Source organism: Rhinatrema bivittatum, chromosome 3, assembly GCF_901001135.1.
Source record: "Rhinatrema bivittatum chromosome 3, aRhiBiv1.1, whole genome shotgun sequence".
NCBI lineage: Eukaryota > Metazoa > Chordata > Amphibia > Gymnophiona > Rhinatrematidae > Rhinatrema > Rhinatrema bivittatum.
The window spans coordinates 154,740,228-154,758,050 of record NC_042617.1 but is presented as its reverse complement, the minus strand read 5'-3'; the positions used below and the strand labels follow the sequence as shown (position 1 = coordinate 154,758,050).

At 42.2% G+C, this 17,823-nt stretch overlaps 1 protein-coding gene across 5 annotated transcripts in view; it reads left to right on the top strand.

The window, feature by feature from the left end:
* The window catches only part of ARID4B (AT-rich interaction domain 4B), a 486,307-nt gene that overhangs the window by 155,061 nt on the left and 313,423 nt on the right, over positions 1–17,823 (top strand). For all 5 annotated transcript variants that reach the window (XM_029593836.1, XM_029593835.1, XM_029593838.1 and 2 more), the window contains exon 7: positions 14,062–14,153. In XM_029593836.1, the coding sequence (XP_029449696.1) occupies positions 14,062–14,153 (92 nt within the window). The remainder of the gene's footprint in view (positions 1–14,061; positions 14,154–17,823) is intronic.

The following is a 17,823-nucleotide window of genomic DNA, read 5'->3' as shown; positions in this document are numbered from 1 at the left end:
GTAGTGCAGTAATAATGGGAGACTTCAATTACCCCAATATAGACTGGGTAAATGTATCATCGGGTCACGCTAGAGAGATAACGTTCCTGGATGGAATAAATGATAGCTTTATGGAGCAATTGGTTCAGGAACCGACGAGAGAGGGAGCAATTTTAGATCTAATTCTCAGTGGAGCACAGGACTTGGTGAGAGAGGTAACGGTGGTGGGGCCACTTGGCAATAGTGATCATAATATGATCAAATTTGATTTAATGACTGGAAAAGGAACAGTGTGCAAATCCAAGGCTCTCGTGCTAAACTTTCAAAAGGGAAACTTTGATAAAATGAGAAAAATTGTTAGAAAAAAACTGAAAGGAGCAGCTACAAAAGTAAAAAATGTCCAAGAGGCGTGGTCATTGTTAAAAAATACCATTCTAGAAGCACAGTCCAGATGTATTCCACACATTAAGAAAGGTGGAAAGAAGGCAAAACGATTACCGGCATGGTTAAAAGGGGAGGTGAAAGAAGCTATTTTAGCCAAAAGATCTTCATTCAAAAATTGGAAGAAGGATCCAACAGAAGAAAATAGGATAAAGCATAAACATTGGCAAGTTAAATGTAAGACATTGATAAGACAGGCTAAGAGAGAATTTGAAAAGAAGTTGGCTGTAGAGGCAAAAACTCACAGTAAAAACTTTTTTAAATATATCCGAAGCAGAAAGCCTGTGAGGGAGTCAGTTGGACCGTTAGATGATCGAGGGGTTAAAGGGGCACTTAGAGAAGATAAGGCCATCGCGGAAAGATTAAATGATTTCTCTGCTTCGGTGTTTACTGAAGAGGATGTTGGGGAGGTACCCGTAATGGAGAAGGTTTTCATGGGTAATGATTCAGATGGACTGAATCAAATCACGGTGAACCTAGAAGATGTGGTAGGCCTGATTGACAAACTGAAGAGTAGTAAATCACCTGGACCGGATGGTATACACCCCAGAGTTCTGAAGGAACTAAAAAATGAAATTTCAGACCTATTAGTAAAAATTTGTAACTTATCATTAAAATCATCCATTGTACCTGAAGACTGGAGGATAGCAAATGTAACCCCAATATTTAAAAAGGGCTCCAGGGGCGATCCGGGAAACTACAGACCGGTTAGCCTGACTTCAGTGCCAGGAAAAATAGTGGAAAGTGTTATAAACATCAAAATCACAGAACATATAGAAAGACATGGTTTAATGGAACAAAGTCAGCATGGCTTTACCCAGGGCAAGTCTTGCCTCACAAATCTGCTTCACTTTTTTGAAGGAGTTAATAAACATGTGGATAAAGGTGAACCGGTAGATATAGTATACTTGGATTTTCAGAAGGCGTTTGACAAAGTTCCTCATGAGAGGCTTCTAGGAAAAGTAAAAAGTCATGGGATAGGTGGCGATGTCCTTTCGTGGATTGCAAACTGGCTAAAAGACAGGAAACAGAGAGTAGGATTAAATGGGCAATTTTCTCAGTGGAAGGGAGTGGACAGTGGAGTACCTCAGGGTTCTCTGTTGGGACCCTTACTGTTCAATATATTTATAAATGATCTGGAAAGAAATACGACGAGTGAGATAATCAAATTTGCAGATGACACAAAATTGTGCAGAGTAGTTAAATCACAAGCAGATTGTGATAAATTGCAGGAAGACCTTGTGAGACTGGAAAATTGGGCATCCAAATGGCAGATGAAATGTAATGTGGATAAGTGCAAGGTGATGCATATAGGGAAAAATAACCCATGCTATAATTACACGATGTTGGGTTCCATATTAGGTGCTACAACCCAAGAAAGAGATCTAGGTGTCATAGTGGATAACACATTGAAATCGTCGGTTCAGTGTGCTGCGGCAGTCAAAAAAGCAAACAGAATGTTGGGAATTATTAGAAAAGGAATGATGAATAAAACGGAAAATGTCATAATGCCTCTGTATCACTCCATGGTGAGACCGCACCTTGAATACTGTGTACAATTCTGGTCGCCGCATCTCAAAAAAGATATAATTGCGATGGAGAAGGTACAGAGAAGGGCTACCAAAATGATAAGGGGAATGGAACAACTCCCCTATGAGGAAAGACTAAAGAGGTTAGGACTTTTCAGCTTGGAGAAGAGACGACTGAGGGGGGATATGATAGAGGTGTTTAAAATCATGAGAGGTCTAGAACGGGTAGATGTGAATCGGTTATTTACTCTTTCGGATAGTAGAAGGACTAGGGGACACTCCATGAAGTTAGCATGGGGCACATTTAAAACTAATCGGAGAAAGTTCTTTTTTACTCAACGCACAATTAAACTCTGGAATTTGTTGCCAGAGAATGTGGTTCGTGCAGTTAGTATAGCTGTGTTTAAAAAAGGATTGGATAAGTTCTTGGAGGAGAAGTCCATTACCTGCTATTAAGTTCACTTAGAGAATAGCCACTGCCATTAGCAATGGTTACATGGAATAGACTTAGTTTTTGGGTACTTGCCAGGTTCTTATGGCCTGGATTGGCCACTGTTGGAAACAGGATGCTGGGCTTGATGGACCCTTGGTCTGACCCAGTATGGCATTTTCTTATGTTCTTATGTTCTTATTTCATAGCTGTTATTTACAGCAAGACTTTTAGAATATTTAATTTTGCAACAGCTGAGTGATTTTGTGAGTCAACATCACATTTAGAAAATCCCTTGGCACTAAGATCTTACTACTATCCACTATGGAAACAATTAGAAGGGACCTCAATAGCATTCAAAGGTTTGTGTTAGTTTTACTTGATATATCAATTGCTTTCAATTCCCTGGGCCACCAAATCCTCATATGACCATTTTAGGAAATGTGGCATCTCAGGGGACTGTTCTTTGGTTCATGTCTCATCGCTCTCATTAAGTAAGACTTGGTAATAATCATTCTTGCTGGCAGTATGTGCCCACTGCATTCCCTCTGGACTCTGCCCTATCTGCAGTTCTATTCAACATCTGTATGGCACCCAGTTGCAAGCTGCTAGAGGGATTGTTTGTGGGCTACAGAATTTACACAGATGACATCAAATTTTTCATTCACATTTAACCCTCTTGATCTGATACTTCTGAACTATCCACTCTCGCTCTTCGATAGCAAACTGGCACTTAGCTTTGCACAGACAGAGATAATTGTCTTGCAACGTTGTAATTCTGGCCCTGTACCATCTTCATTTACTATTGAGAATGTTGAGTTGCCAGTTGCTCCCCATGTTAAGAGCCTGGGAGTTTGGAATGACTCCAATTTAATATTTAACCAACAGATCGAGACAGTTGTAAAATCTGTTTTGTTTTGGATTTTTTTTTTAAGTTGTGTGTTCTGTGTTTTAAAGCCACTGCTTGACTATTGACTGTTGACTATGGCACAGGCACTAAGTCCTCCCCTATTACATAACTTTCTGTTTACACTTGCCTTCTGGCCTCTTTGTTGAAAGTTTTATAGCTATTACAGAGCTCAGCTGCTCATCTTAGCTCCGGGAAGATCTGAAGGCACCACATAACTTACATTGGCTGCTGGTTCCATGGCAAATCCAGTATAAAATTGCAGTCCTGCTACACAATTTGCTGAAACTTCCTTTCTGTGGAAAAATGTTTTGTTGCACATTTACAATCCAACCCATGCTCTTCAGTCTACCCAGAGAGGATTATTGAACATCCCTTCATCAAAAAATAGTGCATCTTGCAGAGATGAGAGAGAGAGCTTTCTCTGCTGCTGTTCCATCTTTGTGGAATTCTTTTCAAAAGAATATGTGGCTCATGGCATGTACAAAGAGCTTTCGAGTTCTATTGAAAACACTTTTATTAGGAAGGCCTATATGTAATTTCTCATTTTTGGTCTGGTTGTTTTTGTAGATTTCATGATGACTTTGAATTTTAGTTTATTTTACTCATGTTAATTATTGTGTTTTATGTTTTTTGTACATCTCCTAGTATTCTGTTAGGCGATTCATAAATCCCAATAAAGATAAATATGGCGTGGTCAGAAGTTCTGATATATGTTATATGTCTTAGCTGACTTCAGAAAAAATTCATCATGCAGATATACAAAAATAGCACTGATAGAAAAAGGATTCTTGAGATTCTTAATCAGCATATAGTGCATACAGAATTTAGAGTAACTTCAAAGAGAATGACAGACAAAATGCTGTCACTGCAAGAAATGAGGACATTTTCCAAGGAATTGCCATTTTTCATCTGACAATGAAAAAAAATCTTCAAAATGCAAAAGTGACTAAATATTTTTCAAGCAATGAAAGATTAAGAAAAATATAATCAAAAAGCAAAAATAAGCAAAATTGTCATCTAATGATAAAACCACCATGGAATCAACCAGGAAACAATATGCATTCCATGTAAAAACAAAGCATATATAATAAGACGATTGACAACTGTGCAGTGTGAATAACACGATAACTACGCTACAGTACCAGAAAGATCTGCAACAATGGCAGATGGCAAGTCCAAGGAAACAGTGGGAGCAGGAAGTATTGAGTTCAAGCAAAATGGTGACAGTGATTTTGAAAGTCTGATAGCTGACAAACTTATATCGGCTTCCAAATTATCAGTTGCTGGATTAAGTGATTTTTGAAAAAAAAAAACAGTTGACAAATTGACAAGTTGACAGTTGACAAGTCAGAAATGGAAGAGAATTTCTGTTTATCAAAATTGTGGCATTTATCGGATGAACACCAAGTTTGTATCAATGAATGATCATGCATATATTGCATGATCAATTAATGCCAAGCTGTGGCATGAACATCTTGCACCTTTAAACTATGATACTTTAAAATCTGAGTGAAAGTGGGAAAATCAAAGGTATTTACATGACAGGAATACTAGAATCATGTAAGGGTTGCATGAAAGGTAAACATTCAAGAAAATCATTAAGGTAATTTCCAAGGTACTAAGCAAAAATCCATTGGAGTTAATACACATGGATTTATGAGGACTCATGCTAGTGGATTCATTTTGTGGTACTGGTATATATTTGTCATCATAGATGATTGCAGCGAGAAGTTGAGTATATTTTTCCTTAAATCCCAAATATTTTCTTTTTTATAATTTCTTTATTTGATTTTAAATCATATCTACACAAATATGATAGAAATCAAGAAAAAGCAGTTGCTTACCTGTAACAGGTGTTCTCCTAGGAAAGCAGGATGTTAGTCCTCACAAGTAGGAAATATCATCAGAGGGAGCCCAGCATGGAAAAATTTGTCAAAGCAGACCCCTCATAAATCACCCCATTATGGGCTGCATTGAGATGGGCAAACCATTCACCCCTTGTTGGTAGGCCCCAGTAGCACTGAGATGCACCCGGACATAGTTGGCCTTTAGTCCAGCTTCCGAGAGGTGCAGGAGGTAATCAAGTAACTTCGGTGTGGAGCAAGAGAATGAATCCAAGCCATGGCTCTCACACCAAACAGCAAACCTCCTATTTCAGGCCATAAGACTTCCTAGTGGAAGGCTTCCTGGATGCCACCAGAACCCAAGACACATCATCTGAGAGGTCTAGGGGCTTCAAAATCACCCACTCAACATCCAAGCCCTGATCCTGTACGATGAGGTCTGGGGAGGTCCCCAGACTGATGGGCTTCCGGAGGGAGAGATCCTGCAGGAGGGAGAACCAGATCTGCCACTGCCAATACGGAATGAGGATCATGGTTCCCTGGTTCTGCTGGAGCTTCAGGAGAGCCTTCGACACTAGTGGAAGTGGACGATATGCATACAAGTGGCCGATGCTCCAATGTCGGGCGAAGGCATCCATTGCTGGTTTGGCATGCTCTCTGAACAGAGTGCAGAACTGATCTATCTTCCTGTTGCAGGGGGAAGCGAAGAGGTCCACATACGGGGTTCTCCAGAGATGGAAGATCCAATCTGCAAACTTCTGTTTCAGGGACTACTCATGGGGGCAGAAGGAACGACTCAAGTCTTTTGCCACCACGTTCTCCGTCACCGGCAGGTACATGGCTCGTAGCAGAATGCCTTGGGACAGAGCCCAAGACCAGATCCGGACCACCTCCTGGCAGAGGATGAACGATCTTGTGTCGCCCTGCTTCTTGAGGAACCACATTGCCACCTGATTGTTGCTCTGGTTGAGGACCACACTGCTGGTCAGGCAATCTCAAAACGCCCAAAGAGCGTATTGGATCGCAGAGTTCCAGAAAGTTTATGTGACACCTCGCTTTCTGAATGGACCATCAACCCTGGGTGCGGAGACCGTCCACATGGGCACTCCAATTCAGTTTGGAAGCATCCGTGGTGATCATCATTTGAGCAGGGGAAGCCTGGAAGGGCATCCTTATCACCAAATTGGACAGAGTCTCCCACCACGACAAGGAGTCCCGGAGTGGTGGAGTAATATGGATGCACACCCGAAGGTCCTGGAAGGTCTGGCGCCACTGGGACCGTAGGGTCCACTCGCACTGCAAGTATGTAAACGAGCAAAGGGAGTGACATGGATGGTTGCTGCCATGTACCCTAACAGACAGAACATATGGTGCGCCAAAACCTAGCAATTCTGAGAGATTACGCTCGCCAGGGACACTATGGTGAGTTCTTGATCCAGGGCAGAAATGCCCTGGCTTGAGCTGTGTCGAACCTGGCACCAATAAAGTCCAGCTGAGGCGATGGGACGAGCTGCGACTTAAGGTAGTTGATCTGAAACGCAAGGTCTCCAAAACCTGAATGGTGTAGTGCAGGGACCGTAGTGCTTTCTCCTTGGTGGCACTTTTGATAAACCAGTCATCCAGGTAGGGAAAATCTTGCATTTGCAGCCGCCTTAGGTAGGCTCCTACCACTGCCAGGCACTTGGTGAAGATGTGGGGTGCAGACACCAGGCTGAAAGGCAGCACTCTCTACTGGAAGTGCTTCTCGCCCACCACAAAGCAAATATATTTCCTGTGCAGTCAGGAAATATTGATGTGGGTGCAGGCGTCTTTTAGATCAAGGCAGCAAAGCCAGTTCCCCCTTTGCAGAAGAGGAATCAGGGTGCCCAGCGAGACCATCTTTAACTTTTCCTGCTTCAGGAATTTTTTCAAGGCTTTCAGGTCCAGAATAGGACAGAGTCCCCCTGTCCTCTTTGGAATCAGGAAATATTTGGAGTAGAACCCCCTCCCTCGTTGCTGTGGTGGGAAGGGCTGAACGGCCCTGGCCATTATGAGGGCGGAGAGCTCTGTCAAGAGTACCTCCTGATTCACTAAAAGGCCCTAAAAGGGACATGGGGGAGAGTCCAGAGGGACGCCCTGAAAATTCAACCTATACCCATAACGAATTATGGACAAGACTTGCCAGTCCAAGGTGACGGACGGCCAGCAGTCTGCAAAGACCTGCAGCTGTCCAGAGTGCCTCCTGTTGAGGGCACAGGTGGCTGGCTTACACTCCCTCCCAGCTAGTCAAAACCCCATGACAGGGCTTTGCTGGGCCGCCGGCTGGGTCCCAGGGACTCGTTGCTGTCTTAGGCCAGTTTTAGGGCCAGCCCGCTGGGACCTCACCCTGGTCACCAGCAGGTAGTACCTGTGTGGCCGGTATAAGGGGCACCTTGGCCCCTGCCGTGAGTGCTTTTTGCCTGAGGATTGTGGGTCTGAGGTGCTGGCCAAAAGGTGCTGGAGGGTCTCATGATGATCTTTCAGCTGTGGTACTGCCTCCTTAATCTTATCCCCAAAGAGATTCTCTCCGGTATAAGGCATGTCCGCAATGCATTCTTGGACCTCTGGATGGAGGTCAGAGGCTCGGAGCCAGATCATACGACAGGTTCCAATGGCCATTGCGACCATTCCCACAGACATCTCAAACGTCATATGCGGACCGGATCTCATGCTTATCACATTCCAAGCCCTGCTGGACCACTTTCAAGACGTCCTCCTCCAGTTGCTGAAGCAGGCGCTCGACTAGATCTTGAACCTGCTTCCAGAGGTTCCTGGAATGCTGGCCCATATACAACTGGTAGCAGGCAATGCAGGCCGCCAGCATGGAACCCTGGAAGACTTTCCTCCCCAGGGCATCCAGAGCCCTATGTTTTCAGCCCGGGGGAGCCAAGGCATGGGTGCGAGAACACTTTGCCTTCTGTAGAGCGGACTTCACCACCACAGACTGATGTGGTAGCTGGCAGCATTCAAATCCCTTGGTAGGCTGAACTAGATACACTGCATTGGTTTTCCTGTTCACAGGAGGTACTGAGATGGGGTGCTCCCAGACCCGGACAAACAGTCACTTGAAGATGTCATGGCTTGGACTACCACCACCTCCTTAGGTGCATCCACAAACTGGAGGACTTCCAGCATCTTGTGTCTGGAGTCCACCTCAGTCAGGAGTTGGAAGGGGACAGATTCCGCCATGGCCCTCACAAAGCCAGCAAACGTCAAGTCCTTGGGTGGGGTTTTATGCCTCTCAGTCGTAGGAGATGGTCCTCGGAGTCAGCAGAAGAAGACTCAGAAGCATCCTCTCCCTAAAGGTCGTATGAGGTGTCCTTCTCACTGAGATCCCCTGGGTATGCCGGTGGGGGAACCCTCATTACGTTCTTGGCGCGGGGCACTGAGGGCACCAGGAGCCTGAAAAGCACCAATGTCACTGTAGGCATCGGAAGCACCTAAGCAGGCTGGTTCACTCCCATGCTGCTGGTCGCCGCCTTTTGTAGGCCCCCCATGCTCCAATTGTCTTGCATTGGGGTGACTTTGATGGTGCCTGGTGGCAGTACTCCTCATGGACTTCCAGATAAGGGCAACAAGGCAAGCTGACTCATGAAAACCCAAATATTTTCATTGAGTATATGCAATATTCAGAATGCCAAACAGGCAAGAATCTGAAGCAAGTCTGAATCAGCAATGAAATGAGTTTATCAAAAATATGATTGAGAATTTAATGGAGTGAGGAATTCATCATAAGAAGACAGCTCCATTCACCGTCCCAAAATGAAATTGCAGAACGTGCTAGCTGAATGTAAGAAGACTAGGTCCTTCCTAGCACCTATGACTCTCGTTGATTATGTTCATAGTAGCAAGCAATGTTAACGTTATATTAATCCAGTTAATGTTGATTCTAAGTTACACTATAAGAAATAATAAGAGAGCAATGTCCTCTTAGCTCCAGTTTTACTGTAAACCGATGTGATATGTCAGATCGAATGTCGGCATATAAAAAATAAATAAATAAATAAATAACTAAATAGAAGCAGCAAGAATTATGCTCATAAGTTCTAGACCACCAGTTAGGTTTTGGGCTGAAGCAGTAAGTGTTTCTGCTTATGTAAGAATTCATTCATTGTAACAAGTTACTGAAAGAAAAATCACTAGAAAAATGTATGGTCAGGCAAGAGGCAGTCCATAGGATATGTCAGTGTTTTGCTGTCTCATATATGACTGGAGTCTTGGACAGTATTGGAAGATGTTAGATGCTAAGAGCAGACTTACAATCTTTGATTATTGGGAGTTCAAGAAAGAATATTGCTTGGATGATTCCAGAATGAAGAAAATTTAACAAGCAGAAGCCCCAAGTTTCTTGAGTCAAGAAAGGGAGCTGAAATTCTAGGAAATGGAGATGACGCTTTGAGGAAATTTGATCATGCCACCTATTTCCTAAAAGAATAGAACTTTGGACATAATCATTTTGTTGAAATTCTGAGAAGTGATGATGAAAAGTTGACTGATAATAAGGCAGTATCATCATGAATTTCCATCACCTATGGTGGAAATGTATGGTGAAAGCTCATCAGTGCAAGAACAGAGACAATCAGACATGCAGGAACCAAGTTATTTAATGCATAAGTTGCAACCTCCTCCCAGTAAACTAAAGGCAAAGTCTTATTGCAAGGATGTACATCATAAAGTGAAAAAACCGATATACATTGAAGATGCCATGAAGACTGATTTGCATGATAAGTGGGTAGAGGATATTGCTAAAGAACTTTAGCCTCACAACAAGAAGAAAACTTTGGAGCTTGTGCCAAGAAAAGACATGAAAGTTATTAAATTAAAATGGGTAGTTAAAGTAAAATTTAAGTCCTGAAGATGATGTAGAGCAATGTAAAGCACAATTTGTAGCAGTTGTTATGATCATTGATATGGAATAGACTATAACGAACCAGATTTACCAGTAATAAAAAAAAAAAAAAGACAACACTTAGATTGTTATTGACTTTAGCAAATGAAGAAAATTTAATTATGTGTCCAAGATGTGAAAACAGTGGGGCGGATTTTCAGAGCCCTGCTCGCCTAAATCCGCCCAAAACCGGGCGGATTTAGGCGAGCAGGGCCCTGCGCGCCGGTGAGCCTATTTTACATAGGCCTACCGGCGCACGCAGAGCCCCGGGACTCGCGTAAGTCCCGGGGTTCTCCGAGGGGGCGTGTCGGGGGCGGGGCCCGGTCGTCGCAGCGTTTTGGGGGCGGGTACGGGGGCGTGGCTACGGCCAGGGGCGGTCCGGGGGCGTGGCCGCGCCCTCCGTACCCGCCCCCAGGTCGCGGCCCGGCGCGCAGGAGGCCTGCTCGCGCGCGGGGATTTACTTCTCCCTCCGGGAGGCGTAAATCCCCGGAGAAAGGTAAGGGGGGGGGGGGTGTAGACAGGGCCGGGCGGGTGGGTTAGGTAGAGGAAGGGAGGGGAATGTGAGGGGAGGGCTTTAGAGGGTTCCCTCCAAGGCCGCTCCGATTTCGGAGCGGCCTTGGAGGGAACGGGGGTAGGCTGCGCGGCTCGGCGCGCGCCGGCTATACAAAATCGATAGCCTTGCGCGCGCCGATCCAGGTTTTTAGCAGATACGCGCGGAGCCGCGCGTATCTACTAAAATCCAGCGTACTTTTGTTTGCGCCTGGAGCGCAAACAAAAGTAGGCCTATTCGCGGAGTCTGAGAATCCGCCCCAGTGTGTTTACATGAAGCAGCCTCCAGGGCCTGATGAAAAGGCAGAGATGACAAGAATTTGCAAACTCAGGAAAGCAGTGTATAAATTAAAACAATCAGGTCATGCATGATACAAGATATTAGATGAAATACTACACAACAAAGGTTAGCAGCAAATAGAATTTGTCATGGGGTGCCAGGCCGGAGTCAGGGTATACCCCCACAGGTGTGGTACAGGACTGTAGGGCCAAACAAAGGATGGTCTTCTGCCTTTGCTATCTCCTGCAAGTTGGGCCTTGAGTTCTGGGGGCAAATAGGACTTGGCTTTGGTGGCTGAACAATATGATGTGAGTCTGAGCAGGCTCGACAAAGCTTGGACTGGTTGCACAAGATGTCCGAAACTGGACAGGCTGGGGAAAGCAGGGCAGGCAGAAGCTGGAACTGAGGTCAGGCACAGGCTAGACATTGTAGGCAGAGACAGACAGGAGGGAGAGGTCTGGGTACTGGAACAGGCAAGGAGCTGAGGACTGGATACTGGAACAGGCTGGACAGCCAGAAGCTGGGCAGGATACTGAACAGGGACCAGGGCTAGATACAGAAACAGACTGGGGCAAGGCAAGAAATGCCAGGAACTGGGCAGGGCAGGACAAGGCAGACCAGGACTGGACCAGACAAGGACTAGACAACACAACACAGAACAATGAACACTGAGATCCAAGGCAGCATACAGAAGGCCCGTAGGCCACCAGGCAGGAAGAGGCCTAGCTAGGCCACAAGTCAAGGCCCAAAGTGAGAGGGAGGCTTGGAGGTCACAAGCAAGGGAAAGCCAGAGTAGGTCACAGAGCAAGGCATAAGGCAAAAGCAGGTCTGGAGATCACAGGGCATGGAACAATTTCTGCATCGTGATTTACAAGACAAGAAAGGCCAGGTCAGAGAGCCAGGGTAACTCCATGAAGAGGCATTGAGGTACTGGCAAGGCTGGATTCAGTAGTGCAGGGGTTAGTGAATCAGATGCTCAGCAAGGAGGTGGCTCAGATGGCTAGGAGTAGAGCTCACTGAAGGCCTCTGCTGGTGGGTAGGTGTCATTGCAGGTAGAAGCAGGCTGCAGAGCATGACAGAATTAGATAAATACATCTGTATACTTGTGACCAAGAGAAGAATATGCTATACTTGTTATTTATAAAGATGACTTGCTAGTAGTAACAAGAAGTGACAAGTTTCTACAAGGAGTAAAGACTTTTCTAGAAATCAAAATTGAACTAAAAGTATTAGTAGAGCCAAGTTGATTCTTTGATATTGATATAGAGAGAAATGCAGACAAAAAACAATTGTCAATCAGTCAAAACAGCTATAGTAAAAGAAATCCTAAAGCATTTTGAAATGAATGGCTGTAAGCTAGTATCAACACCTGTCGACTAAACCACTTTAGAATAAGAATGAATTCTTTCTTCAAGGATTATGACTCATTAAAGAAGATTAGCATAGTAAGTGGCAATCATGAGAGTGAGAAAGTGTTGGAAACACGTTTCATGTCATTGTGCTGGACTGTATTCAGTTAAATAGAATTGAAGTATTTTGAGCTATTGAGACTTCCATATTCCTGAATATGTATTTAGGGGCTTCCCGTTTCTGTGTGAATTGAGTTAAATGGTTGCTTACATCTCCTTTTTACCTTGTTGATAAAATCAGTGCTGTTTTACTATCCTTGCAAAGAAAAAAAACCTCCCTGGTTTGCTTGTTTTTCTTTAGAAGGCATTGTCTTGTGTAAATAAACTCCCTTGGGTCACAAATCTCTAGCATTGGCTAATAGTTTGTTACTGTGATAAACAGCTGTTTGTTATATGTGCTGCTGGCCCAGCAGTGGTCTCTGTCTCATAGGTATGCTTGTAATGGTATAAAAGTATGCATTAAATATATTTATCCTGTAGTTATTTATAAGTTATGTATGTTGTCCCTGTTTCTAATTTGTTTTAGAAGACTACATTTTGCTGTGTACTTATTGCATGCTTGATGATGTTTTAAGTTAAAACATTTTTAAAAAGTATGATTATAGGGATACCATGGTGTTGTCATTGCTGAGAGATACTACAAATATTTTTAGTGATTCATTCTTGTCCTTGAGCCATGAATACTCACTTTCCAGTACCCTGTCATGATAACATAAGTGTATTTTATGCTGTCTGCCCAGTGGGCACATTCAGAGAAAATGAGATTTAATGTTGTATTCAGATGCTGTATGTTATGCTATATTTGTATACCACCTTCCTTAGATATAGTCCAACCCAAAGTGATTTGTAAAACATGCAAATAACATAATAAATAACAATGTATCTTCAATATGATACATTAGAAATGCAATATACATAATAAAATACAATGAATGTATAGTACAAATGCATGAAAAATACAACAAATATTACTATCTTGGAGAAGCTGCTAAATGTCTTAATTTTTGTGACCTTCTCTTATGAGCTTGTGACTTTTATGTTTGCATTTTTAATTCTTTATCTGGAAGGGATAGTAATTATGCTATGGTCCCAATAGGCATATGAGAGAGAGTTGTTACTGTGGCTAGAGAAGAGGAAAAGGTGGCTGGCCAGGTTCATTGGAAAGATAGAGGCAGGGGAATGTGGAGGTTGGGATTTAGGAAGGAATGCACCACTAAGGGAGGAGATTGGTTTGGAGGAGTATTGGGGATTAAATCAAAGAACACAGATGGAACTGACAAAAGTGAAAGGGGAAGAGGGAGAAAATAGACCCGTCACCTTTGAACTCCAGTTGTCAGTTTTTGTTTTTCTATTAAGTTTTCTTTTGTCTATGATTTCTAGTCAGGAAGGGTTGGAGCCCAATATTTTTTTCTGAGATTGTCTCTATTATCGTCATTGTAATTCAGTGTCATGCAAGTGTTAAAACCCAGATGACATCTGATAGGAAGGGATGTTTTCCCCCTAAACTTTCAATTCTGCCTTTCTGTAAAGAAGCATAGTCTTTTAATTGTTCTGTTTTTCCTTCTTATATCTGTGGTCATTTAACCTAGAGGAAAGGCAGGACAGGGGGGATATCTATTCTACTCATCTATACCAGATGCCATCATTTGTCTGCTTCTATAACTTAAGCTTCATTTGAATACTTAGACCAAAATAATATAAACTCGTTTTGATGTTTTATTTAAAAAGTTGCTAGATAATCTTTGATTCTTACAGTTTTAATGAATGTTTATGCTTCTCAACAGACATTGGATCAACTCCCACTCACCAATCCTGAACATTTTGGTACTCCTGTCATTGGAAAAAAAATAAACAGAGGAAGACGATCTAATCATGTGTAAGTTGCAGGTCTTTTTTTTTTTTTTTTTATATAACCATTTGTTCAGGAGTGGGGTCATTTCCACTTTTGAATATTATAGCTGTGGTCATGGCTTAATACTATGGAATTTGACATTTTTCTTAATTTAACTGTGCTTCTGAAATGTTTATTTTATAATTATAGTTCCTGTGTTTATATACCAAGGAGTCAAACAGTTTTGGCAATTTATGCAAATCTTCTGTGGATTTTTTTTTTCCCTTTTATGAGATGGATGAAAATTAATTTGTTAGGCAAAAGCTGCACAGTTTCAGAACAGTGCAAGCAAAGGCCTGGATTTATCAAAATACGGTAAGAATTGCATGCGATAGTAAAAGGGGTGTGGTTTATGCAAATATTCATTTTATCGCAATTTGCGCTAATTACCTATGCGAAGAGCTAAGTTAGTGCAAATTGCGATAACATTATCGGACTTTGCGATAGGAGCCAGACCTGTTGTATTTCCCACTTATAACCACTGGTGGGGTGGGGTGGGGAGAGAGAGAATGTCATCTCCCTAGATAGGTATTTGTATCCCTATGGGAGGCCCACCTAGTAACTCGAGGTGAGGGTTAGGTATCAGTGTAGGGGGTTAGGGGCCCCTTTGACATTCAATGTTAGATGTCCAAACAGAACAGTGGTCTCTTGTGAACATTTGATGACCCTCGGAGCTGTTGTTAAAATCGGCGTTAAGTCTGTGCGATAGCTCTTCGCAGCCAGGCAAACCCCACCCCTAACTCCTCCTATTTTCCATATTTGCATCGCACCATACGATATGGTGCTACCGCATGCGTTAAACACGTTTTCGCATGCGTTAATGGGGCTTTTTGCAGGCGCTAAGCCCTTAACGCATGCGAAAAAGCCTTAGCGCATTTTGATAAATGACCCCCAAAGTGGCTTGTGGACTTTCTTTGCCCAAAACTTAAATCTGGTACTTAGTATGAGCACATATGGTTCCTATTTTTTTTTTCTTCTTTATTTTTCATTTTCCTTTAACATACAAACATCTTTGAAGTCAAACCCAACCACTACAGAACTGGTTGTAAAACATATTCAATACAGATTTGTCACCAAGATGTTCCAGATATACATTATCCTTTGGTCCTTTTATACAGACTACAACCCCCTCCCCCACCCAAGGCTATGGTTTATGGTCTGCTGGCCTTTGTAGTCAGAGCCCCGCCAACAACCCAGGCAATATCCCAGTCAATATCCCAAACAAGGGGGCCCATCGCCTCCTGTAACCAGATGGAGGAAATAACGTAATTGGCATGTGCCGCTGCTACCCCAGACTCCATGGTTCCTATTTTAATGGAGTGGCAGTATGTGTAAAATGGCAAGGCTTGGTATCAGCCAGTGTTTCCTGTGCTAAGAATTGGATCCCTTTTTGTCTTTAGTCCCCCATTTCTTATTGTTTGATCTTTTTACCTAGCTATTCAGTTCCTAGAAGCCTGCACAGAGCTTATCCTGAGAGTGGCAAATATTTTTATTGTGCTAAATTAGTTTTAGATGTTAACTTTGGAACTGAATGGAAGATATTTAGACACTGGTAGAGGCATCATATTTCTCTATTTTGAACCTGTTCGATTTCTTTCTACAGTAGCTTAGATGCGCAAGATTAGTTACTTGGTGAAATGGTAAATATAGGACGCAAGGTCCATTAAGTTAAACCTTCTGTTTGCTTCTAAAGGGCGGTGCACAGGTTACAAGCTAAGCTAATATTTTGCATATTTTTACAATCTGAATTTGCTGTAGTTAGTAAATGCTTAGCATTTTATTAAAGCTCACATGCTATATTATTTCTGTGAAAAATTTATTTTCCCTGTTTATAGAGTGCCTTTGGTTTTCATATACTTTTTATGTAGACTATGGTAGACATATTCATATACTTCAGTGGTTTAAATATATTTTTAGGGGAATGAAAATTCTACAGCAGGTTGTCTTAATTTGAGGCTGTAAGGGGGGGGGCTTGCTTCTGAAGTAGGCAAGGAAGCATTTCTTTGTAGAAAGTGTGGTGAATGACTGGAAACAGCTTGGTATAAGAACATAAGAAATGCCATACTGGGTTAGGGATGTATAGCCAGAAAATATGTTAAGTTTTTCATATTCATTTAAACTTTTCACATTCGTTTCATTATAGTGAGCACTAAATCTGAAAATGAATCTACAGAATGCACATTTCTAATGCTGGTTCAGACCAAAGTCCATCGAACCCATCATCCTGTCTCTGATAGTGGCCAGTCCAGATCACAAGTGCCTGGCAGATCCCAAAAAGTAGATGTATTTTGTATTATGCACGCCGAGGGATACTGGCTAAATAATGTTTTGTGAACTTTTCTTTCAGGATCTTGTCTAAACCTCTGTTAAAGCCCCCTATGCTAGTCCTCTTGTCCAACAGATTCCACAGCTTGATTGTGTGCTGAATGAAAAAGTACTTTCTGAGATCTGTTTTAAATCTATTTGTTAGTTTCATGAAGTATCCTCTTGGTTTCAGTATTAAGAACATAAGAAGTTCCATGCTGGATCAGACCAAGGTCCATTGAGCCCAACATTCTGTCTCTAACAGTGGTCAGTCCCAATTACAAGCGCCCTCCAAATTCCCCCCTAATTGATTTATTTCTTGTTTCCCACTCCAGAGGATGAGCACTGGCTTTTCTCAGTCTACCTGGCTAATAACTGTTTATGGACTTTTCCTTCAGGAACTTGTCCAGTCCTTTTCTTGAACCCCACTCTGTCAGGTATCTTGGCCACGTCCTCCTACAAAAGATTCCAAATGTTGATTTGGCGCTGAGTGAAAAAATACTTCCCATGATTTGTTTTAAATCTGCCAGTTGCTAGTTTTATGGAGAATCCCCTAGTCCTAGTGTTTGAAAGGGTAAATAACCTTTTCAGCCCACTCATGATTTTAAACATTTCGTTCATATCCCCTTCAAGTTGCCTCTTTTCCAAACTAGCCTTTCTCCATAAGAGAGCTTTTCCATCCATTTTTGTCCTTTATTTACCTGTTCTACCCCACTCATGATTTTATAAACTATCTTGTCCCCTCTCAGCCAGTTATTTTCCAAGCTAGAGTTTTAACCTGTGTAGCATTTTAATGTTTTTTGTTGCCCTCCTCTGCATCTTTTCTAATTCAATTATGGGGTTTTTTATTTTGAGAAGGGTAGACCAGAACTGTACATAATACTCAAGGTATTTTCAGTTTTAATTTCCGTTCCTTTTTGGATCATTCCAAACATTCTATTGGCTTTTTTGGCTGCTGTTGTACAGTGAGCTGAGGATTTCAATATATTGTCCACAAGGGATCTAAAATCTTTTTCCTGGATAGTGACTCTCAATTCTGAACCCAGAACTGTGCATCTATAGTTGGGATTATTTTTTCTTATGTGCATCACTTTGCACTTTTACATATGCAATTTTATCTGCTATCTTAACTGGCCACAAGGACACACTACTTGTCTTTGTGGTCAGTTAAGTTGAATTATTTAAAGTTAGCTATAATATAGTTTTCTTGCTGACATTTATTCTGCATTTATGTGTTGTATGTTTTGAAATCTCTCTATTTTTCCAACTATTGATATTGCTAGTCTGTATTAAGTAGCTGTGTTTGTTAATTTTAAAAAGTCTGGTATTTAATAAAAGTAATTTAAACTAA